General features: G+C 36.3%; 3 protein-coding genes and 1 long non-coding RNA gene across 4 annotated transcripts in view; 1 reads left to right on the forward strand and 3 right to left on the reverse strand.

Moving 5' to 3' along the window:
* LOC111196242 (zinc finger protein 239-like) overlaps positions 1–24,552 on the forward strand; it is a 443,969-nt gene that overhangs the window by 55,666 nt on the left and 363,751 nt on the right. The gene's annotated exons all lie outside the window — the stretch shown is intronic.
* fbl (fibrillarin) lies at positions 217–13,904 on the reverse strand. Its single transcript, XM_022685850.2, has 9 exons — positions 13,756–13,904; positions 10,630–10,800; positions 8,418–8,570; positions 6,631–6,725; positions 5,486–5,656; positions 4,656–4,788; positions 3,357–3,469; positions 2,606–2,751; positions 217–1,049 (listed from the first exon to the last, which is right to left on the reverse strand). Exons 1-9 carry the CDS (start codon positions 13,763–13,765, stop codon positions 1,025–1,027), a joined length of 1,017 nt encoding a protein of 338 aa, XP_022541571.2. The 5' UTR covers positions 13,766–13,904; the 3' UTR covers positions 217–1,024.
* On the reverse strand, positions 1,349–2,599 carry LOC125785767 (uncharacterized). Its single transcript, XR_007428121.1, has 2 exons — positions 1,896–2,599; positions 1,349–1,706 (listed from the first exon to the last, which is right to left on the reverse strand). It is a non-coding gene; the product is annotated as an uncharacterized LOC125785767 (long non-coding RNA).
* zgc:162160 (uncharacterized protein LOC561782 homolog) overlaps positions 18,631–24,552 on the reverse strand; it is a 41,893-nt gene continuing 35,971 nt past the window's right edge. The window contains exon 4 of the mRNA XM_049469143.1: positions 18,631–22,941. Within this exon, the coding sequence (XP_049325100.1) occupies positions 22,589–22,941 (353 nt within the window). The 3' untranslated portion in view covers positions 18,631–22,588. The remainder of the gene's footprint in view (positions 22,942–24,552) is intronic.

Below are 24,552 nucleotides of genomic sequence, written 5' to 3' on the forward strand. Positions count from 1 at the left end.
GCACAGCTGTTAACTGAAAGAACTGAATTCCAGGTGACTCTACCTCAAAGCTGACTGAGAAAATCCAGCATTGTAAAATAAACTTTTTTTTGCTTACTTAATAATTCCATGTTTTTTCTTAATCTACAATGCAGAGCATTTTAAAATAACTTAACTTTTAACTGTATTGGAAAAATAACCATAGACCAACATAAATGAGCGCACACAACAAACACACACAGAACAAAATGTTCATTTAATAAAAAGAAAACAGACCAACATGGAAAATGTCCGTCTACAGTCACTTTACAGTCATGCCAGACACTGACACTGAACACCGTGACCAACACAAACCTACAAATTCTCAAAATTTAAATCAAAGAGAGCAGTAATATTGAAAGAATCATATATGTTATACAAACTTTTCTTTTTTTCACACCTCCGATATACTATATTACAGGATAAGAAGTGGAGAAACATTCCCAGCTCTGAGTTCTGACTCCACCACTTAACAAAGAGTCAGACTTTAAAGGAATTAAAAGCATTAGCCCAGGCTAATGCTAATGACCAACAGGTAATTATCAGAAGACTGTTAACCATTAGCATGCTAATTTGCACCCATTCGCTTTCAATTGTCGTTTTTTTTTTTTTTTTATATCAGTTTCAACTCTGGACCAAACTATTCCTTTAAGCGTTTTAGTTTTGAACCAAACCAATTTACCAATTTACCATTTTACTGTTTTACCATCTGGGTGAGGAATGCATGGAGGCATCAACAACATTACAGGAAAATGAGGAGCTAACGATTCCAATGCATCGTAGTATTGAAGTCTCTCGAAGTCGTTAAATGGAGAATTTTTTTTAGACGCCAGAAGGAACCTGGTGCACGCGTCCGGCGAACTGCAGCTGGAGTTAAAAAGCAAAATGAAGTCGAAGCCACAGCAGAGAAACTCGTTCCTGACGAATCCAGGTTCTCCCGCTGTGGCTAAAGCAGGATCAGGAGCAACGGGAAGGTCCAAACTGTACAAAACTAAAATCAGTCTCTTCATTTCTTCTGTTTAGGAGGAGGTCTAAATGAAAAAAAGAGATAAAAAAAACGAAAGAAAAAGTTAGCAAACAGGTAATCAACGGATTAAAAAACGGCCTACATCAACACTTATTTGTGTTAAACAATCCCAGTTTACTAAATAGTAACATTACGAAAACCTTTAAATAAATAAATAGAATTTAATTCCCAAAATGTTTTTATAACTTCTTAAGTAGAAAATTAATTATTGTATTGAGAATTAAAACTTAATGTTTTCCATGTATTATCAACTTTTTCACAATTTTGTTGATGCAGAACATGTTAGCATATTTGCTAGTGCACTGCTAATGTAAGCTAGCCCGCCACTAATGATAACTCTGCTAACCTTAGTTCTGTCCCCAGAAACGTTAGCTAGCTTGCATCTAATTTCAGCTAGTTCTACGCTAACCTTAGTTCTTTCCCCAGTAACGTTAGCTAGCTCTCCGCTAAAGTTCGTTAGCTCTACACTAACCTTACTTCTCTCCCCAGTAACGTTAGCTAGCTTGCATCTAATTTCAGCTAGCTCTACGCTAATCTTAGTTCTGTCCCCAGTAACGTTAGCTAGCTTGCATCTAATTTCAGCTAGCCCAACGCTAACCTTAGTTCTGTCCCCAGTAACGTTAGCTAGCTTGCATCTAATTTCAGCTAGCTCTACGCTAACCTTAGTTCTTTCCACAGAAACGTTAGCTAGCTCTCCACTAGTGTTAACTAGCTCTACCCTAACCATAGTTCTCTCCCCAGTAACGTTAGCTAGCTTGCATCTAATTTCAGCTAGCCCTACGCTAACCTTAGTTCTGTCCCCAGTAACGTTAGTTAGCTCTCCACTAGTGTTAACTAGCTCTACCCTAACCATAGTTCTCTCCCCAGTAACGGTAGCTAGCTTTACGCTAACCTTAGTTCTCTCCCCGTTAACTTTGGCTAGCTCACCACTAATGTTAGTTAGCTCTACACTAGCCTTACTTCTCTCCCCAGTGACTTTAACTAGCTTGCCACTAACGTTAGTATGTTAGCTAGCGTGCCGCTAATGTTTACTCTGCTAACTTTAGTTCTTGTATATTGCAGGGGGTTATATGTTGAGTACACTAATTAAGGCAAGCAAGTTTTGTACTGTTTTTATCAAAAGAAAAATTCACACTGTTCTCATTTCCTATTATATATCTACTAGAGACAGATTATATCTGTCCAGTATCATTTATTTTACTTTAATCCTGCATATATGGAGATATTTGGAGTGTATTATTATTACTATTAGTATCATCATATTCTGGATTATTGACTTCTGTTACAAATCTGATAAAATTCTTGTATTTTTTTAATATCTCTACTAAAATATCATAGTATGCAATAATAAAATGTAATTTTAATTTTCAGTTTGTAGCAGTAGTGTAGTAGAATATTCTTGAACTATTTTTTCGTTATCACGAAATTCCATGAAATTGTGATATTATTTTAAGTCCATATCGCCCACCCCTAATATGAACCATAGTGTGAAAACCTTTGAGAACCACTGCTGCACAGCGATATAATAAGAGAACATGTTGAGTAATAAGAGGTGCTGACCTGTAAATCCCCACCACCACGGCGTGGTCTCTCTCGTACGGCTCCAGGGTGAGCTGCTCCTGAGGCTTCATGTTCTCTGAGCTCATCTTCTTCACCTCCGACGCGAACACCGCCTCCGGAGCCGCCGTCGAATCAATACAGTTCGCCTGAAGACCAGAGAACACCATTACTGACCATTACTACCATCTACACTATAACACACCAAGCTAATTCACACAAAACCACTTCAGTTTCTGAATCAGTTTCTCTGATTTTACTATTTATAGGTTTATGTTTGAGTAAAATGAACATTGTTGTTTTATTCTATAAACTACAGACAACATTTCTCCCAAATTCCAAATAAAAATATTCTCATTTAGAGCATTTATTTACAGAAAATGAGAAATGTCTGAAATAACAAAAAAGATGCAGAACTTTCAGATCTCAAATAATACAAAGAAAAAAACAACAAGTTCATACTCAAAGTTTTAAGAGTTCAGAAATAATCAATATTTGGTGGAATAACCCTGGTGGTTTTTAATCAGCCTTTTTCATGCATCTTGGCATCATGTTCTCCTCCACCAGTCTTACACACTGCTTTTGGATAACTTTATGCTGCTTTACTCCTGGTGCTAAAATTTAAGCAGTTCAGTTTGGTGGTTTGATGGTTTGTGATCATCCATCTTCCTCTTGATTATATTCCAGAGGTTTTCAATTTGCTAAAATCAAACAAACTCAGCATTTTTAAGTGCCTTCTAATTTGTTTTATTACCTTGATGGAGATGACGAAGTGGCCTCCGTTTTTGAGGAAGTTGTGAGCGTTGAGGGCGACGATTCTCGTCTGGTCGGGCTGAGCAACGTCAGCAAAGATCACATCTACCATACCTGAAACAGAACAGCAGAACTGAGCATCCTAAAAATCACCAAACAAGTAGAAAAAGACCAAAATATTAACTATCTTTAGGTACTATTCTGAGTATGGATGCCCTGATCTAATTTTTTTTGCCTCATTTGAGTCATTTGATTGAGTATCTGCTGATAAAGAATCCCAATCCGATGCTTTTAGTAAAAGCAAGAAAAAAAAAATGCAGAAATAAAACGTCACAATTCTGTGATTAACAACAATTAAGATCATGAAAACTTTTATTTCAAAGCTTTAAGTTCTAGTTCTATTTTTTTGGGAGCGCGACTGTTATAATAAAAGTGTGGTGTAGTTTATTAACCCTAGATTTAGACTAGCAATTTTTACAGTGTTATTATATCTCAGGGTAGTTTTCATGCTTTTAAAATTAGAATATTAATGAGTTGCTGAGTTTAAATTAGAGCTATAAAGGAATTTCTAATCAAATGATCAGATCGGGGACAAACCTATTCCTGCTAAATATGTGGGAGCGAGTATCACAGTATCACAGTGATATCAGACCAAAAGACGGTCTTGGTTTCTTTTTGATTCATTTTTATACCTTGACACTTTTGCTTACAGCATCGCACAATATATTGTGATATATCGAATTGTAATGCCTCTATGGTGATGCGCATCATAGTTCTGATATGCAGCCCCATCACAGGTTTGTGTTTTTGATTGGAAATTATAATATTTATAATCTAAATGATCTTATTTAATCTTAAAAGCATTAAAATGACCAAAATAGGCCTGTCACAAAAATTGCAATATTGATTTATCGTACAATAAATGAACACGACCTCAATAATTTTTAATAATTGTGATGTCGTCTATTGTGTTTATTTGTATGTTTGTTCACATATATAACAGTGAACAGTATTTTTGCCAGTCATGCTTCAATAACTGTGACTCCATAACACACAGTGTGGACTAAAGTAGATGACCAAATAAGTATATAATTATCAAAATAATTATAGTTAATGAAAATTTGAATTAATGTCTTAAACTAAAAAAGTGTATAATTGCTTTTCTATGCTATTCTGTTCTCATTATGTCAGAGGCATTTAATCGTTTTGAAATGAAAAAATATTGTTATATATAGTATAGTATATATATATATATATATATAGTCAGTAAATGAAGGAATAGTATCAGTCGTGAACTCACCAACCAGCATGCGGTATTTGTGCGGATGCCGGGCGTCCTCGATGATGGGGATGATGTTGGTTCTCTTCTTGGCGACGTTGAGCAGATCTCTGCCGGATCGGTGAGAGAACTCCACAGCGTACACCAACCCGTCCTGCAGGGGTTAAATAATCAATCAATCCATCAATCAATCTTTATTTTGACTCAGATGTACATCCCTCATTTTCAATGTAGCCGAGCATTTACAAAAACAGGGACTGACATGACAAAGAAAATGATAAAATTTAGTTATAATTTTAAAACAACAGTAAATAAAAGATGAAAGTAGATAGAAGAAATAAAAAAATATATAATTAAGAAAAAAAAAAGAAAAAAAAAAAAAAACCCTAAATGTAATCACTTGAAAATAACAGTAAATACATAAACAGATAAGTCAAAATAAAATTAAAATAATAAAATGTGGTTTAATTAGTAAGAAATTAAGATCAAAATTAATACAACAAAAAATATAATTAAGATAAATAAATAAAAATAAATAGAAAACAAATTAAATAAACAAAATTATAAAATAAAAACAAAAATAGTAATATTTCACAACAGAAAATCAAAAATTAAAAAAGCAATAATACAAAAAAAAAAAAGTAAGAAAAACAACCAAGAAAAACTAAAAGAGGAACTAAAATAAGACCTAAAAGTTAAGAATAAATAAGATTATGAAAAACAGGGTGTCTGATGGTGGTTAGATATTAAAATGACTGAAGTCACTGCTCTGCTCTGTAGCTAAAATAAACTCATGTAAACTAAAGCAAAGTGATGAAACTCGAGGGAAGAGGTGAAGTTTGTTCACTCACCGGACCGACGATATCAGAAACGTGGGACACGGTGGTTCCGGACGCGGCGCCGAGGTACATGACTTTAGCTCCGGGTTTAATATGGATCTGATCCACTCCGCCCAGAATCGCAGCCGCCAGTTTAGATCTGAACGGGTTCCACGCCCTGTACTCGATCTTAGACTCGCCCTCCTGCGGAGAAAACACGAAAAACAGACGTTACATTACTGATTTTAATACATATTTTACTGTATAATCAGATAAAATGCATAAATTAAAGACAAGGACGAGAGAAGTGCTGCCTGTTAAAGGAGAACTCTGGAGTAAAACGTGATGAAAAGTCCTTATCTTTGTTGAATAGCCCTCCTCCGCTCTCCTGCAGCTTTCTGAGATCCAGTATTTTGTGCACTTTGCCCAAACAGGCTTTTAGATTGAGTGATACAGGGCAGATACATCGCTTTTTAGATCGTTATTCAGCTAAAAGCAGCTCCACCTGTATAATTTTGAAAAAAATAGCTGCTGCATCCACCTCATCTGTTTTCATCTGACACATATATATTGCTGCACAGCTAAGTACTTTTATCACGTTTTAATAGTTAATACACCCAAAGTCCATTTAATAAATGATCCTGATCTCATTTATGAGGAGGTTTCAAAGACTTCAATTAAATTTTCAGACAGTAGTTGGTACAGATTTCCACTGCAGGGATTCTTAGTTCTTAAAAGGATTTATATTGATATTGAAATTTTATCGTATCGACCGAAATTAAGAAATATATCGCGATATTAATTTTGGCCGCATCGTCCAGCACTAACTTGCCATACTAACTTATGACAAATGAAATTGAAGGGGAAACAGAGCACTCTGAACTCTCTGAACTGGGGATCGAACCCTGTTCTAAATGTGTGCAAGTGTATTATTATCCACTGCACCACCCAACCCTTCCTAACAACAACTCACTGAAAGAAAGCGTAAACATTCCATGAATCTGGAAACGATTCGTGTTTGTGTAAAAACGATTTTTACTGTTTTAACTCCTCTAACTCTGTTTAAGTGTTTATAACTAGACTGGGTTCTCTTAATCTACTCTATTCTGTATTTCTACACATTTAACGAGTAAGATCAGATATTTATTAGTAACTGCAGTGAGTTTATCTTCACTCACGTCCACACTGATTCTCTTCTCTCCGTATACGGACTCTCCCGTCACCATGTTCTTCGTCACCAGCGCGTCCTCCTTCCCCCGGCAGATAAACACACCTGAGCAGGTGAACAGCAGAGAGACAGTGTAAGGGTACAGTTCCACAGCAGTACTATAAATACATAAATAAATAAATAATCAAACAGTCTTCATATGGTTCTTAGAAAGAATACTGTTTAAAAAAAAAAAACTGGTACAGAATCTTTTCTTTATGCTGAGATTGTGAGATGTGCCGTATCGTATCGTACAAAATAATAATGCCAACATTTTTGAATAAAGTGAATATTATTCCCTGAAATATCATTCCATATCACTCACCCCTAATTATTACATTAGAGTACAACTTATTATTTATTTATTTTTTTTTTTTACTGTTTTTAGTAAAAGAAAAATTCACACTTTTCTCATAATTTCCCATTATATATCTACTAGAGTAGGTTTCCTTTTTTGGAGTGTCCCGCGAGGTATTTTAGAAATAGAATGAAAGTTGGCCCGCTGTTAAGCAGGTTTTTATAATGTGAGATTCAAAGTTTGAACGCTAGGTGTCAGAAACGGGCCAAAGAGTCTAAAAGAGGAGAGGGTGTGCATTTCTAGCGCAGAAAAACGGGCCAAAGAGTCTAAAAGTGGAGAGGGTGCACATTTCTAGCGCAGAAAAACGTGCCAAAGAGTCTAAAAGCGGAGAGAGTGCGCATTTCTAGCACAGAAAAACGTGCCAAAGAGTCTAAAAGTGGAGAGGGTGCACATTTCTAGCGCAGAAAAACGGATTAAAAGAGTCTAAAAGTTGCTGTAATTAAGGAGTTTAATATTAAGAGACATCATGAAATGAAACATTACTTTGAAAAATCTTAGTTTACACAAAACTGTCAGAGATAAAACTAGTTAGTCTAGTAAAATGGTGTGTAAAATAAAAAAAGTTTGGACACCCCTGTACTAGAGACTATAGATTATATTTGTCCAGTATCATTTATTTTACTTTAATCCTAAATATATGGAGATACCTGGAGTGCATTATTGATATTAGTATCATGGCATTTTTTTGTGATAAATTTTTTATTGTATTTTAACAAACAGAAGTATTAAATTAAACGTTTAGTACAAAAAAAAGAGAAAATACAATATAGGCAGATACATATAAAAAGGATAAAGCATCTCAGTCACACCAATTAAAGAGAGAGAAAAAAAGGATGTACAAGGTGAGTGTCTAATATTGGCTAATTAGATAAGAGCAAGTTCTTAAGGATTTATTTTAATGGTATCCCACCCCATAAGTGCAGCTGCTACAGCCTTATTTATCATCTCAGTTAGGGGTGTAATCGGTCATATCATATCATATATATCACATAACACTGAGATCTACCCGTTAGCTCTGTTCCGGTTATTGGCCGTTAGCTCTGCTCAGGCTATTAGCCGTTAGCTCTGCTCAGGCTATTAGCCGTTAGCTCTGCTCAGGCTATTAGCCGTTAGCTCTGCTCAGGCTATTAGCCGTTAGCTCTGTTCAGGCTATTAGCCGTTAGCTCTGTTCAGGCTATTAGCCGTTAGCTCTGTTCAGGCTATTAGCCGTTAGCTCTGTTCAGGCTATTAGCCGTTAGCTCTGTTCAGGCTATTAGCCGTTAGCTCTGTTCCGGTTATTAGCCGTTAGCTCTGTTCCGGTTATTAGCCGTTAGCTCTGTTCCGGTTATTAGCCGTTAGCTCTGTTCAGGCTATTAGCCGTTAGCTCTGTTCAGGCTATTAGCCGTTAGCTTAGCGCTCACCTTCATGTCTGTGCGGCTCTACCGTAACTGTCTTTCCTCCTCTGAATCCTCCTCTTCCTCCGGCCCCTCGTCCTCCTCGGCCTCTGGGGGTCCCTCTGCCGCCCCCGCGGCCCCTGAAGCCCCCCTCACCTCCCGGAGACCTGAAACCCCCACCTGCAGCCAGCAGAGACCAGAGACACGTCAGCAAAACGTCCCCCAGGACACATCAGATACCTTATTACTATACACAAATAACTGTTTAAAAAAGAAGGGTGGAAAGAGAGAACAGAAGGAGAGAAGGAGAAAGAAAAGAATAAGGGGAAGGTAGTGGGAGAAAGAAAGAAAGAGGGAACAGAGGGAAGGAAAGAAAGCAAGAAAAGAAAGAAAAAAGGGAGATGGAAATAGGGAATGGAAGGAGGGAGAAAGAAAAAAGGAAAAAGAAAAATGGAGATGGAGAAAGAGAGGGAGAAGAAAAAAAGAAAAAAGGGAGATGAAAAGAGGGAGAAAGAAATATTGAGATGGGAAGAGAGAAAAAGGAGGATGGAAAAAGGAAACAGACAAAGGGAGAGAAAAAAAGAGGGAAAGGATGAAAGTAGGAGAGAAAGTAGGAGAAAAAAAAGAAAGAAAGAGGGAACAGAAGGAAGGAGAAAGAAAGCAAGAAAAGAAAGAAAAAAGGGAGATGGAAATAGGGAATGGAAGGAGGGAGAAAGAAAAAACAAGGAAAGAAAAAGGGAGATGAAGAGGGAGAAAGAGAGGGATAAACAAAAGAAAAAAGGGAGATGGAAAGACGGAGAAACAAAGATTGAAATGGGAAGAGAGGAAAAGGAGGATGGAAAGAGGAAACAGACAAAGGGAGAGAAAAAAAGAGGGAAAGGATGAAAGTGGGAGAGAAAGAAGGGAAGAGAAGGAAAAAAGAAAGAAAGAAAGGGAGACTGAAAGAGGGGACAGAGGGAAGGAGAAAGAAAGCAAAAAAGGAGATGGAAATAGGGAATGGAAGGAGGGAGAAAGAAAAAAGAAGGAAAAAGAAAAACGGAGATGAAAAGAGGGAGAAAGAGAGGGATAAGAAACAAAAAAAGAAAAAAGGGAGATGGAAAGAAGGAGAAAGAAAGAGATTGAGATGGGAAGAGAGAAAAAGGAGGATGGAAAGTGGGAACAGAGGGAGGGAGAGAAAGAGGGAAAATGTGAAAGTGGGAGAGAAAGAAGGAGACAGAAGAAGGAGAAAGAAAAAGAAAGAAAGGAAAAAAGAGAACAGAATGAGGCAGGGAGAAAAAAGCAAGAAAGGGAAAAAAAGAAAAAGGGAACGTAGAAAGGAAGGAAAAAAGAGAAGACAAAAAGAAGGAAGATGGAAAGATGGCGACCCTACATTTCATTGTAAATAAATAAAGAACCACAATTAAATTCACACTTTCTCCTCCTTAAATCCAGTCGTTTATTGTCCCTTAATGTGGAATTAAACGTTCATAAAATAATCTGTTAGACTGGCAAAGTTATTAAAAAGAGAGAGGGACAAAGAGGGAGACAGAAAAAGAGGGAGCAGATGACATTTTTGGGGACAGAGAGAAAAAAGGAGGAAGAAAGAGAAAAAGAAAGAGCGAGGAAAAGGAAGAAAGGAGAGATAAAGGACAACAGAACAGAATAAACGGGGAGAAAGAGAGAGAAAAATAGAAAAAGAAAGGGGGAGAGCGCAAGAGGAGGGAAAGAAAAAGGGGGAGGCAGTGCGAGAGAAAGAGGGAGAAAAAAAGCAAGAAAATAAATAAAAGAAAAGAAAAAGAAAGAGAAAAGGAGATGGAACAAAGAAGGAGGGAGATGGAAAGAGGGAATGGGAAGGAGAAAGAAAAATACAAAGAAAGAGGGAGATGGGGAAAAGAAAGGAGGATGGAAAGAGGGAACAGATGGAGGGAGAGAAGAAGGAGAAAGAAAGAAAGAAAGAAGGAGGGAATGTAACAAGGCAGGGAGAAAAAACAAGAAAAAAAAAAGGAATGTAGGAAGGAAGGAAAAAAAGACAAGAAAGGAGATGGAAATCTACCCTCTGAACTCTGCAGTCGTGACGCGTGTAAGTAAATCACTAAATAAAATCGCTAACACGTGATTAATTTACGTAAATAAAGTAAACGAGTTTCCAGATTAATCGTGAGTTAATGCGGTAATGTTTAAACACATCGACTTTACAAATAAAAATAACGTGAATATACAGTTATATCGTCTCACGACGATAAATGTAATTTTTCCTCACCGCCTCCACCGAACCCGCCTCTTCCTCCTCTAAACCCGCCTCTTCCTCCTCTGTCTCCGCCTCGGCCACGCCCTCCGAATCCGCCGCCGCCACCTCCTCCTCCGAATCCTCCACGACCGCCGCCGCCTCCTCCAAATCCACCACGGCCGCCGCCGCCTCGCGGGCTGAATCCTGCAGAGGGGGAATCACTGTTAGAAACCTGGCAACCCCAACATTACTCTCACATTAACCCCAGATAAAGCTAAACCCACATTTACAACACATAAAAAATCTCAACACACATTTCACAGAAATTTAAACACAGTTTAACCTTTTAAAACTAATTTTAACCCAGATTTACACTAAAACTAGGCTGCTACAGCTCTACCGGTGCCTATAAAACCCCTTTAAATCAATAATTAGTCAGTAAATAAAGGTGTGTATCAGTAGAAAAGATGTTTAAAGTGTAGAAATCGAAGGTTCAAAACACTTTACTCAACTCAAGCAAGTCATATCTAACAGGAACCTACATTTTAGTATAAAAAATATATATACTTTGTGTGTTTGTAGCATTTTGTACTACTACTATTTTGTAAAACTACTATGTTTGAACATGTTATTGCAATAACTTCAGACAGCTTTTGTGTGAAAATTAACTTTTTTTTTTTTAAATATTCCTTAAACCTCTTGTTAGTTATTTTAATATTAATACCTGACTTTTTTTATATTTTAAACAACTAGAGGTGGACAATACGTTACAATTTTACTAACTTGTGATTAATTTTCATGGGATCGGCTTTACGTTTTAATTATCAGTACTTAAACACCAGAAACCTAACCGCACATTTCATTACAGAGTGTAAAAAATCTTATTTAATTGGATAATGTGGAGCAAAAACCAAATAAGATTAATTTTGTGTGCGAAACACTGGTTATGTTTTACATATGTTTTTAACATAAAGAATTTTATTTCACTTTTTTTGATTGTGCACCATGTTTCTATTTGGACTTCTGGTTGGTGTTAGCTAAATATATACACACACACACATTTTCCCACCTGTGTTTGTAGTCTGACACAAAATAATAAAGAAAATTAAGAAGCAGCATAAATGTAAATGATGCCTCATAACAGCGTTATAGATGAATAATATATTCCAGAATTCCCCTCAACAATCAATAAATAAGTATCTATCTTTCTATCTATAAACAATATTACTTATCCCACTACAATCTTTAAAGAAATAAAAACAAACAATGAACTAGTAACAGGACATGGGGAGTCACGGATCTTTTCTTTTTAACATTTTAAATATTCCAAATTCTTGTCTATTTATATGTCTATCTGCGTCTAGTGAACCAAGCCTATATCTGCTTATAATTACAATATTTTATCATAGATACTCTCTCTCTCGTATTTTCTTTGTGCACTACTGTTCTATTTGCACTTCTGGTTTTAGCTATATATATGCACACACTTTTTCCACACCTTTATTTGTTGCCTGATACAAATGAATAAATCTAATTAGAAAGAAGCATAACATGGAAATTATGCCTCATAACAGTGTTATTACATTACATACAGCATAAAGCTTTTGTACAAAGCAACTTACAATAGTGAAGTACAAAAGTAATAGAAGTTAAAGGTAAAAACATCTTTATACAGGGCCTAAAGGAGGTCGAAGTGGATAGAAGAGTAGAGAAGAGGAAGAAGGAGATGAGTTTATATTAAAAATCTACCTAATATTACTTATTTTATTACAATCTTCATTAAAAAAAAACACCTAACAAAGCATTAGTCACATGTGGAGTCATTTATGTTTTGTTTTTTTTAACACGGTAAAAATTCATAATTCTTGTATATTTATATGTTTACAAACCGAACAACAGAATCTTTAATAATTTCATGATTTTCCGATGTTGGGATGTCCTGATATCTATGCTTTAATTATCTATATAAACTATATATTTTTCCACATTTTGTTTGTGCAGCACTGTTCTATATATACGTACACATTTACCCATCTTTATTTGTTGACTGATGTAAATCAAAATATAAAATTAGGAATAAGAATAATAATATGGAAATGATGCTTCACAACAAAGTTACATAATAATCTACCCAAGCATTAGTAGCTACATTTGGAATCATTGACTTTTCTTTTTTAACACGATAAAAAAATCCTAAATCTTGTATATTTATATGTTTACAAAATAAACAACAAAACATTACAATTTCAAGATTTTTTGATGTCGGGCTGCCCTGATCTCAGCTTGATTTATCAGTATAACTGTATTCTATGCATCAAAACTCTGCATTGGTTTGATGTTTTACGTTATTTCATAGTTTTAATTTGGCAACAGCAACAAATAAACTAAAAATAAAAGGAAAAATGCAATTTATGAAACTATTTAAACTTTTCCTAAGAATTATTTAAAACTAAGAATAAAAAAAATGCTAGGCTAATCAAAATTATTTTTATAAAGCAGATTGAAGACTGGAAATGTAATTAAAATGCTATAATTAAACGTATTTTTAAAGTAAAGTTACTTTATTTCAGCAGAAGGTTGGAAGTTAAAAGCTACAATGGTGGAAATGGAGTGAAACACGTGCGCGAGCCACAACGTGGAGACTACAGTAACTTAGCTACACAAGAAAAGTGTGTTTAGACTCGAAAATAAACCGATATTAAACCGGATTAAGCCTCTATGTTGATATAAATGACATTTAAAACCGATTATAGTCGAATTCTAGTTTTGAAATGGTTAAATTAGTTTAAAATCTGTCGTTTCTTTATGGAACTCGCCATTCCACCTTAAATGGTGCAGCTGGTCTCAGGCGCCACACTGTAACAGCGGCATTTAAGGTGGAACGGACAAATATTTAAAAAAAACGGCTAAATGCACGTTTAAAACACATTAACGCGGTGTAAAATCAAATGAACAGACACTGTAACCCAATTTAAACACATTTTAGCATTTTAAAAGCAATAAAACCTTAAATATACCTTCTAAAACTAATTTTAACCCAGATTCACACTAAAACTAGCCCGCTACAGCTCTACCGGCGCCAATAAAACCCCATTAAAACGCTTTAAATCAATAATTAGTCAGTAAATAAAGGTGTACAACAGTAGAAAAGACTCTCACCAGGCTTCATATCAGCTGTAAAGGTGTTTAAAGTGAATAAATCGAAGTTTCTGAAGGTTCTTCAGCTGGTTCTCCTGAAGAGCGGCTGGAACTCTGCTGATCAACGAGGCCACCACGTGGGGAGATCGTCCTCTTCCCAGGATGCACCGCGCCGGGGCGGGTCTTAGGGGGTGCGTTCCATTCCGAGTGCTAGTGTGTAGCACCTATGTCCCTATGTAGTGCACTAAAGAGGGAGCATGTTCAAATACTAAAAAAATACTAAAGAAAATGCTACTAAAAAAAAAACATTTATAAATAAAGTGTTACTACAAAAACAATTACTAAAGAAATGTTACTACAAAAAAGATTACTAAATAATGTTATTACAAAAAAGTACTAAAGATATGTTGTCAAATTACATAAAATTACAAACAATTACAAAAAAAAATACTACAAAAAAATTACAGAAAAATGTATGTTACTACCAAAAAACACACAAAAAACAAAAAATGTACTACAAAAATACAAAGAAATGTTACAAAAATTACAAAAAAATGTTTTAAAAAATACTAAAATCTCACAATTATGCATTTTAATCACAATAGAACATAGCACACATATTAGATGCTAAAAGCGAGATATTTTAAATTTTCATGAAGAACATCAACTCATTTAAAACTTGCAGAGACACATCTCAAAAACATCGGAACAGGGCAACTAAAAGCTGCACTAGCAGCAATTTGTCCAACCTCGTTGAGATATTTCACGCCATCAAGTTCTTAATGAGTTAATGTTTTAATGTCTCACTTTATTTTGGAATCAGGCTTGAGCTTTGACCCCTCAGATATTTCAAATTTTGGTCATTTTCCTCAATAAATAAATGACCAGGTTCAAAAATTGCGTCATGTTTGTTTGATTTGTTTCTCATTATCTACTTCTTAGATCTGCGTGAAACCTTGACATGGTTTGATAAAGTTTTAGGCCACATTTATGTAGAAATCTAGAAAATTCTAAAGGGTTCACAAACTCTCAAACAGCAAATGAACAATAATAACAATAACAATAATAATAATACAACCCCAAATCAGAACACAGAGTTTCTTACATCTGCTCAACTTGACTTCATTTATGGGTGCTGAGTGGTCCAACAGTCTAAAGCACTGCCACTATGATAGGGAGATCACTGTTTCGAATCCTGGTCATCCAGCTTGCCATCAGCTGCTGGAGCCCTGAGAGAGCACAGTTGATCTCCTTGCTCTCTCTGGGTGGGTACAGTACAGTAGATGGCGCTCTCTCTTTCCCCTCATCACTCCTAGGGTGATGTGGATCAGCACAAGGCTGCGTCTGTGAGCTGATGTATCAGAACCGAGTTGCTGCGCTTTCCTCCGAGTGTTGGCGCTGTGATGCTACTCGGTAATGCTGCATCAGCAGCAGTTCAAAAAGAGGCGGAGTCTGACTTCACATGTATCGGAGGAGGCGTGTGCTAGTCTTCAGCCTCCTGGTGTTGGAGCATCACTAGTAATTTGGGGAGTCCTAATAAATGGGTTGGGTAGTTGGCCGTGTAAATTTGGGGACTCCAGTGACAATCTTGGGACTTCATTGGTATTTTCATATTTAATAGTTGTTAAAGTTTCCATTTCTTTTAATATAAATTGAATGTAAAAATTTGCAACAGTTTTAATAAACATGTGTGAATCATTAAATAAACATATCACCTTTATTATTTTTTTGGTGAAAAAATTTACATCTGCATGGGACGTTCAGTTGCTTTAGAATTTTTAATCTACATTTAAAGGTTTTTTTTTTGTCTTTTATATTAAACATTATATGTCCAAATCTATGTGTAAAGTTCAAAGCATTCACCCGGTGTTCACGTTTCACCAAGCACAATGCTTTTTCCTGATTGGTTCAGAGCTTTGGGGGGCGAAAACCGGCCCCCAGAGCCTGTGTGCTGTGGAATTGTCCTACCTTGCCAAACCGTGCTGCCCTAATGTATATTTAAGTGTAAAAATACAAAAGAAGCGCTATTTTAGGGCATGTACTCAGTGAAATTACAGTAGATGTAGGTTATTAGATTTGGATTGCATAAATCATTGTATCATGGCAAAGTTATGGCAGATAAAGCTCATTACAAACTGCTTTTGTATTTATTTATGATAATAATTGTAATTTTTAGTTTCCATTTACACTTTTGTGCAATGACAGTGCGTCCAGGTTGTTTAATGCACATAAACCCCTCATCTCACATCTCACAGGGTTAATTTACTTCCTGGTAAATTTCAGCCTGTAATAATTTATTTCAGCCACCAGATGTCGCTCTTCGCTGAGGCTTCAATACCTCCCATCTTTTTCGGCACAGAAGAAAAAACTCAGGAAGAAGCTTTAAAAGCTTCAGAGAGGCACTTCCTGACAACAAACTTGTGCTGGAGACAACGTGGACACAATCCCCTTCTCTGACTTTCGGTGTAACAATACATTTTTAAGGAATAGATTATTACTTTACTACTCTCCGATTAAAATAAAATGAGATTAAAATAATTAGAATGAAATATTTGTCATTTCCAATCCCACCTAAAGCAAAAGAAATTCAGTTTAAAATCCTAAATAGAATATACCCCACTAACGAATTTCTAAGAATAAAATTTAAAATGGATACTGGAAAATGTAGCTTTTGTGAGAAGGAGAATGAAAACCTGGACCATCTTTTTTGTGACTGCAGGATAGCTCAGGAATTTTGGATTAACTTTCAGATCTGGATACAATCCAAAATGATTCAGCTACCTGCTTTCACATCAAAGGAAATCTTATTTGGAATATGTAATGTTTGCGGTAGTATTGAATATGGTGTCAATATTTTATTATTTTAGCTAAACATTATTTACACAAATGCGTTTCTTTAAATGTAAACCGGAAATGTCCCACTGGAGGAATGAATTAAAATCTTACGCAAAATCTTTAAAGTTAGTAAAGGAAAAAAATGCAGATAAATTTCTTTACTTTTTGGAAAGTTTTAATTTCCTTGTATAAACCCTTTATTTATATATACTTTAATGTTAACACAATACTTACTACTGGCCCTTGTTAATTTTATGTTTTTTTTTTTGTTTGTTTGTTTCTTTTTGTATTTTTTATCAGTATTATTATTATAAAATTGTTTTATTGTTATTGATAAAAAAACAACAACAACGTGGACACATTTTTTGGCATTGTCCAAAGATTAAAACTTTCTGGGAAGGAATCAGAGAGGAAATATCAACTATTTTACATTATTTTATTGAATGGAAACCCATTGTCTTTGTCCTGGGAGTCCTTTGCCCCGCTTTGTTTAGAAACCTAAACAATGATTTATATAAGAAGCGGTGGAAACCATTGATAAAATACCAGGAAATGACATTATAGCCTGTTAAATTGTCTTTATGTATATGTGTATATATATGCAGAGATGTATAGTAAGGAAGTAGAACTACTTCACTACTGTACTTTAATAGTAAAATGCTGTTTCTGTACTTTACTAGCCCTGTACATCATAGTTTGTGTGTCTGATTTGAATAGAAATTAATATATTTCTTCTGATATGATACACTTACCCTCCTGGGAACTCTTCTCAAATTCATTTACAGTCAATGTTTTTTAAGGGAAGGATTCAACAGCTTTTTTTTTAATCAAAGCCTTTTTTTTTTTTTTTTAAAGATTTTTGGCTCATACAGGATACAAAAATTTCCGTACCCTTTTAAGCCCCTCCCTCCCCACAACACCCCTCCCTTTAGACCTGCATAAAATATAAGCATAAAAAAAGAAAGGATTAATAGGGAATACATAAATAAAACAAATCTTCTTCTTTTCCTTTCGGTTTTTCTCTTTTCAGGGGTTGCCACAGCAAGTCATCTTCCTCCATCTCCCATAAATAAAACGTATTAAATATGTATTAAAAAAAAAATACAGATTTATACACAATGAATTAAGGAATAAAAATAATGAAATACCTGTTGTATATCACATGTCTAAATTTAACAGGTCATTTCCAGCTTCCATGTTTTCCACAGATATTAAGAATGGTTGTCAAATTGTATAAAACCTCTGTACTGACGCTTGAAGAGAGTACTTTATTTTCTCTAGTTCAACGTGCTGCTACATAACCTTTTACAGTAGATGCAGTGGGCGTAAGTTTTTCTGCTTCAACAGTATAAGAACAGAAAGCCAGCATATGTTGTTTAGGGTGACGTAAGTGAGTCTCTGTTGGTGGGACACCAAACAAATGCAGTATAAGGCGAATAGCCCAGCGGTGTTTCAAAAATTTCAGAAAGAGTATTAAAAATGGATCGCTAAAATAAATATAGCTTTGGGCATCTCCAGAACACGAGTAATAGATTTGCTGGGTCTTGTTTAAATCTGTCACATGTAGGATCCGCATTCAGTTTAATTCTAGACAGTCTCACTCTGTTTTTCCTTGTTCTTATATGATAATGAAGGGGCTGTCCAGCAATGATGTCACGGTTTTCTAACACTCCTATTGGTTGATCAATTTCAGATACCCTAGATCGATTGTACATGTAAGCACAGGGGAAAACAGAAATAAATACATCAGGAAATAAATGAATGCAGAAATCAATAAATTGGGAAATAAATCAATGCAGAAATGAATATTTATGTAAACAAATAAACAAATGAACCAAAAGTAAAATTAAACAATGTTAATAAAGATTTTTATTTTTATGCATATGTATATATTTTTACATTAATTATTATTATTCTTTAGCGTTTTAACCATCATATTACTTTTATTGAGTGATTTACTTACGTTTTTATTTATGTTTTTTTTTTTTGTAAATTTGGCAGTTTTGTTCCTCCATATAAAATAACTGCAGCTGTAAATGGAAATAAATCAGAAACTCCAGGTAATAATCCAGGGTTCTTTATTGAAGATGAACTGAAGGTAATGTTTTCTATTAAAGGTTTATTAACAGTGTTTATATATATTATACAACTGCATGAGTCACTGTCCGGCCAGCAGGGGGCGACCTTTACTTACTTTATATATAAACAATAAATAAGCAGAAATTTGCATAATGAGTGAAAGGGTCTTCAACATGGCGAGAGTCGAACCCGCGGTCCGACCTTTAGTCTGGGGTCGCGACCTTTCTTTCTGCTGGGGGTTAAACACACCATGAATTAAATACACACAGCACGACGCGGGATAGAGACACTACAGATGCTACGAACAGGACGTACATGGGGTTAACGTGGGGTTAACGCGGGGTTAACAAGAACTAACGTAAACTATCGTAACGGAACTAAAACCCATGCGGAAAAAGTGCTTCATTCATAACACCTATAATCCCTAAATCAGCTGATCTACAACAGGAACCAATCGATGAGTGCCTAAAACAGCATCCGATATTAATATAAATCTTAATATTAATAATAATAACTAATAATGGTAACACTTCCTATGAACCCTGTATTCATAATGCATTATAAATGCATTCATAATTATTATTATATTATATGACATGCATAATACCTTATAATGAATGTAATAAGCCTGTATAATAGCTCATAAGTACATTATACAATGTAGTGTTGTAATGCACTATAACACATATTTGGTAGATTTTTGTATAATGCATTATAATATGCAGCTATGACTTCTCAAATCAAGCTTTTAACTCATAAAGCCTTATATACAGTCATTACTGACTTTAAGTGAAGTGAGTTTTCATGTTTTTTTATAAATGTGAAGTAAATGTTATTATGCTTCATTGTAATATCTTATAGAGCATTATGAGTGCTCTTGAAGTGTGTTTTAAACGTGAAGTAAATGTTATTATGCCTTACTGTAGGCAAGTCAGTAATGACTGTTTATAAGGCTTAATAATGTGTTACACACTTTTATAAAAGCTTGATTTTAGATCATAGCTGCATATTATAATGCATTATACCAACATATACCAAATCTGTGTTATAGTGCATTACAACACTACATTGTACAATGTTCTCATGAACAGATATTATAAGGCATTATAAGCCTTTTCTTTATAAATCCTTACACTTGTAGTTTATAATGTGTTATGAATATTGCTGTAAGTACGTATGAGTTATTATACAGGCTTATGCCAGTCATTATAAGGTATTACGCATGTCATATAATGCATTATAAATGCATTCATAAGGCATTATGAATACAGGATTCATAGGAAGTGTTACCATAATAACTCTCTCCGGAGACGAGCGTGGAAATCTGGTGAGATCAGACTAATCTAACCCGAGTAACATCAGATCTACGGTTTTGTAAAATCTCACTTTAAAAAGCAGAATGAGCATCAGTGCAGCAGTCCGAACCACCATCGCCTTTAAAGCGATAGTTCAGCACAAAATCTTGTTTATGGCTCCACCCATTTACACGTAATCCAATCAGTAGAGTCAAGTTTGGGTTCTAAAGTTTGCTGCTCCAGTTTTAGCATTGGAGCTACAAGGCTAATGAAGCTAACAGATAATGATTTGCACTGTTGCTAAAAGGCTAATGAAGCTAACAGATAATGATTAGCACTGTTGCTAAAAGGCTAATGAAGCTAAAAGATAATGATTAGCACTGTTGCTAAAAGACTAATGAAGCTAACAGATAATGATTAGCACTGTTGCTAAAAGGCTAATGAAGCTAACTAAAAATACTGTAGAGTCCAAGACCAGTCCAACTATAAATACTGTAGAGTCAAACTAAAAGTACTGTAGAGTCCAACTAAAAGTACTGTAGAGTCCAAGACCAGTCCAACTAAAAATACTATCCAGTCTAAGATAAATCAGAGTACAAATACTTTTGATACAATACAAGCCTGTAATCACTAATGAATAACTTACTGTAGAGTACAAGACCAGTCAAACTAAAAATACTGTAGAGTCCAAGACCATTCCAACTAAAAATACTGTAGAGTCCAAGACCAGTCCAACTAAAAATACTGTAGAGTCCAAGACCAGTCCAACTAAAAATACTGTAGAGTCCAAGACCAGTCCAACTAAAAATACTGTAGAGTCCAAGACCAGTCCAACTAAAAATACTGTAGAGTCCAAGACCAGTCCAACTAAAAATACTGTAGAGTCCAAGACCAGTCCAACTAAAAATACTGTAGAGTCCAGGACCAGTCCAACTAAAAATACTGTTGACTCCAAGACCAGTCCAACTAAAAATACTGTAGAGTCCAAGACCAGTCCAACTAAAAATACTGTAGAGTCCAAGACCAGTCCAACTAAAAATACTGTAGAGTCCAGGACCAGTCCAACTAAAAATACTGTAGAGTCCAAGACCAGTCCAACTAAAAATACTGTAGAGTCCAACTAAAATACTGTAGAGTCCAAGACCAGTACAATTAAAAGTACTGTAGAGTACAAGACCAGTCCAACTAAAAATACTGTCCAGTCTAAGATAAATCAGAGTACAAATACTTTTGATACCAATACAAGCCTGTAATTACTAATGAATAACTTAGTGGAATCCAACTACAATTACTTTAGGGTCCAATGCAGGTCTCAGTATAATAAATAACTAAACTAGTTTATATAAGTAAAGTAATTTAGCCAAATCCGAGTCCAAAACTAGAACAAATAGTTCACTTATCAAGACTATCAGATATAATTCAGATCTGAGTACAAATAGTATTGAGTCTAAAACAAGTCTAGGAGATCAGAACAGAAGATCAGAAGATCTCTATATATCGTAAGCGGTGTTAGCCTCATAGCTCCAGTGTGAAACTCGACTTTGGGAATTTTTGGTGGGGGGAGGAAGGGGTGGTTGCGTACTCAATTTTTGGCTGAACTATTGCTTTAAAGCAGAACTCTGGTGTAAAATGTACTTTTGCTGTAGTAAAACATGATAAAAAGTTCTTATCTTTGATGAATAGCACACCTCCGTTCTCCCACAGCGTTCAGAGATCCAGAAATTTTAACAGTTTCTCCAACAAACACCCTTCAGACTGGGAGATACGGGGCATAATTTACCCTGAAGATAAATCACTTTTTACACCGTTATCCAGCTCAAAGTAGCTCCAAAGTACTAGAATCCGGAGAGCCCTGACATTTAAAACCAGGCATTAATAACTTAAAAAGTGCACAAGAAGCTTATTAAACACCACTGTTTACATCCTATAACGCTACTAGCTTCAGCTCTGAGTGCCGCCATCACTGTACTGATAATAACATAGACATATATATACATAGACTCCGCATAGCGTAGCAGCCGGTGCCAGGAGGCAGACTATGCGGTGTCTATGTATATATATGTATGTCTTTAAACAGGGGTTGGACAGTGAAACTGAAACACCTGGTTTTAGAGCACAATAATTGATTGTGGTGACGGACAGTTCTGGTGGAAACAGGAGAGTTGAGGTGCACATTGAATTCTGCGTGATTTGATCAGCCGTGGTTTTATGTTTTTTGGATACAATCCGGGTTAGCACCCGAACATCCCTTTCAGACAGCTTCCTCTTACAGCGTCCACAGTTAATCCTGTTGGATGTGGTTAGTTCTTCTTGGTGGTATGCTGACATTACCCTGGATACCGTGGCTCTTGATGCATCACAGAGACTTGCTGTCTTGGTCACAGATGCTCCAGCAAGACTTTCAGTTTCATTGTCCAACCCCTGTTTATATGTTGATGTATCAGGGTAAATTATGCCCCGTGTCACCCAGTGTGAAGGGTGTTCGGACAAACTGTTAAAATTTCTGGATCTCTGAACGCTGTGTGAGAACGGAGGTGTGCTGTTCATCAAAGATAAGAACTTTTTATCATGTTTTACTACAACAAAAGTCCAAAATTTTACACCAGAGTTCTCCTTTAGTCTCTGGGTGGAGGTTCGCCGGGTCATTACGCGAGGTCTTCTTCGCTCTGATGATCAGTGTCCATTTTCTTCACGTCTCCATTGCTAACGTTCTCTTCCTCCGCCCCCTCCTCCGCCTCTGGCTCCTCCCCCGGGGGGTCGGGCGTGCCCCCTCTGCTGGGCGGGGGTGAAAGGGGGGGCAGGGGGATGGCCTCCCCCTTCTTGGCGAGTTCGGCGAGCTCGCGGGCGGAGCAGGTGGGCGTGGGGGTCGGGTAGGTGTGGTGGAAAGTGTCGTAATCGACCTCATAGAATCCCTCCTCCAGAGACAGAACCGGCGTAAAACGCTCCCCCCAATGAACCTCCGAGTCCAGATACGAACTCCGGGCCTGACACGTCATCCCTGCAGAGAGAGAGAGCATCATATGAACATTATAGAGCATTATAGAACGTCCCCTATGCTTCCTGTAGTGTATTAGAGTCTGTCAGAATGAGTGTGTTGTGGATCATATGAACATTATAAAGCATTATAGAGCGCACCCTACGCTTCCTGTAGTGTATTACAGTCTGTCAGAATCAGCGTGTGGATCATATGAACATTATAGAGCATTATAGAGCGCTCCCTACGCTTCCTGTAGTGTATTACAGTCTGTCAGAATGAGCGTGTTGTAGATCATATGAGCATTATAGACCATTATAGTCGCCCCCTACACTTCTTGTAGTATATTACAGTCTGTCAGAATGAGCGTGTTGTGGATCATATGAACATTATAGAGCATTATAGAGCGCCCCCTACATACTTCCTGTAGTGTATTACAGTCTGTCAGAATGAGCGTGTTGTGGATCATATGAACATTATAGAGCATTATAGAGCGCCCCCTACATACTTCCTGTATTGTACTACAGTCTGTCAGAATGAGCGTGTTGTGGATCATATGAACATTATAGAGCATTATAGAGCGCCCCCTACATACTTCCTGTATTGTACTACAGTCTGACAGAATGAGCGTGTTGTGGATCGTATAAACATTTTATAGAGCATTATAGAGCATTATAGAGCGCACCCTACGCTTCCTGTAGTGTATTACAGTCTGTCAGAATAAGCGTGCTGTGGGTTGTATAAACATTTTATAGAGCATTATAGAGAGCCCCCTACACTTCCTGTAGTGTATTACAGTCTTTCAAAATGAGCGTGTTGTGGATCATATGAGCATTATAGAGCATTATAGAGCGCCCACTACAGTCTTCCTGTAGTGTATTACAGTCTGTCAGAATGAGCGTGTTGTGGATCATATGAACATTATAAAGCATTATAGAGCCCCCCCTATGCTTCCTGTAAGTAGGACAGTGTAAGTAGGTGATATGAAGGAGGTAGTAGTTGATTAATGATAGTAGAGCGAGGGATGCTTGCAGCTAAACACTCAACATGATTTCATCTCCCAGTTCTGAGGCAGAGCTGCCCTTAAACAAGTGACTAATGACTTCCACATGATGCACACACACACACACACACACACACACATATAAACACATACAGTGTTCAGGATGTCCTATAAATAGAAAATGAGCGTTTTTTATGTTCTGCTTAACGCCGCCTGGAAAAGTCACATTAGTTTCATTTCACACACACACACACACACACACATTCTCTCTCTCTCTCTCTCTCTCTCTCTCTCTCTCTCTCTCTCTCTCTCTCTTTCCCTCTATTGTCTCTCTCGCTCTATTATCCGTACTCCATTCTTTGTTGTCTCGCTTTTTTTCTTTTCTTTATTGTCTTTCAGTCGCTCTCTCACCAGCCGTCTCCTATTGTTTCATCCTCTCTTCTTCTATTGTCTTTATATAATTCAAGATATTATTGTCTGTCGGTGTTTCAGGCTGAGATTGTGTCTATGTTACCTCCTGGCTCGCTCTCATTGAGTTATTAGCCACATTTTTATCACCAATAACTCTTTCCTTTCTCTCCCTCCTTCTCTCTCTCTCTCTCTCTCTCTCTTTTTGTATATACAGTGCCTTG

This window comes from Astyanax mexicanus, chromosome 1 (assembly GCF_023375975.1).
Source record: "Astyanax mexicanus isolate ESR-SI-001 chromosome 1, AstMex3_surface, whole genome shotgun sequence".
Classification (NCBI taxonomy): domain Eukaryota; kingdom Metazoa; phylum Chordata; class Actinopteri; order Characiformes; family Acestrorhamphidae; genus Astyanax; species Astyanax mexicanus.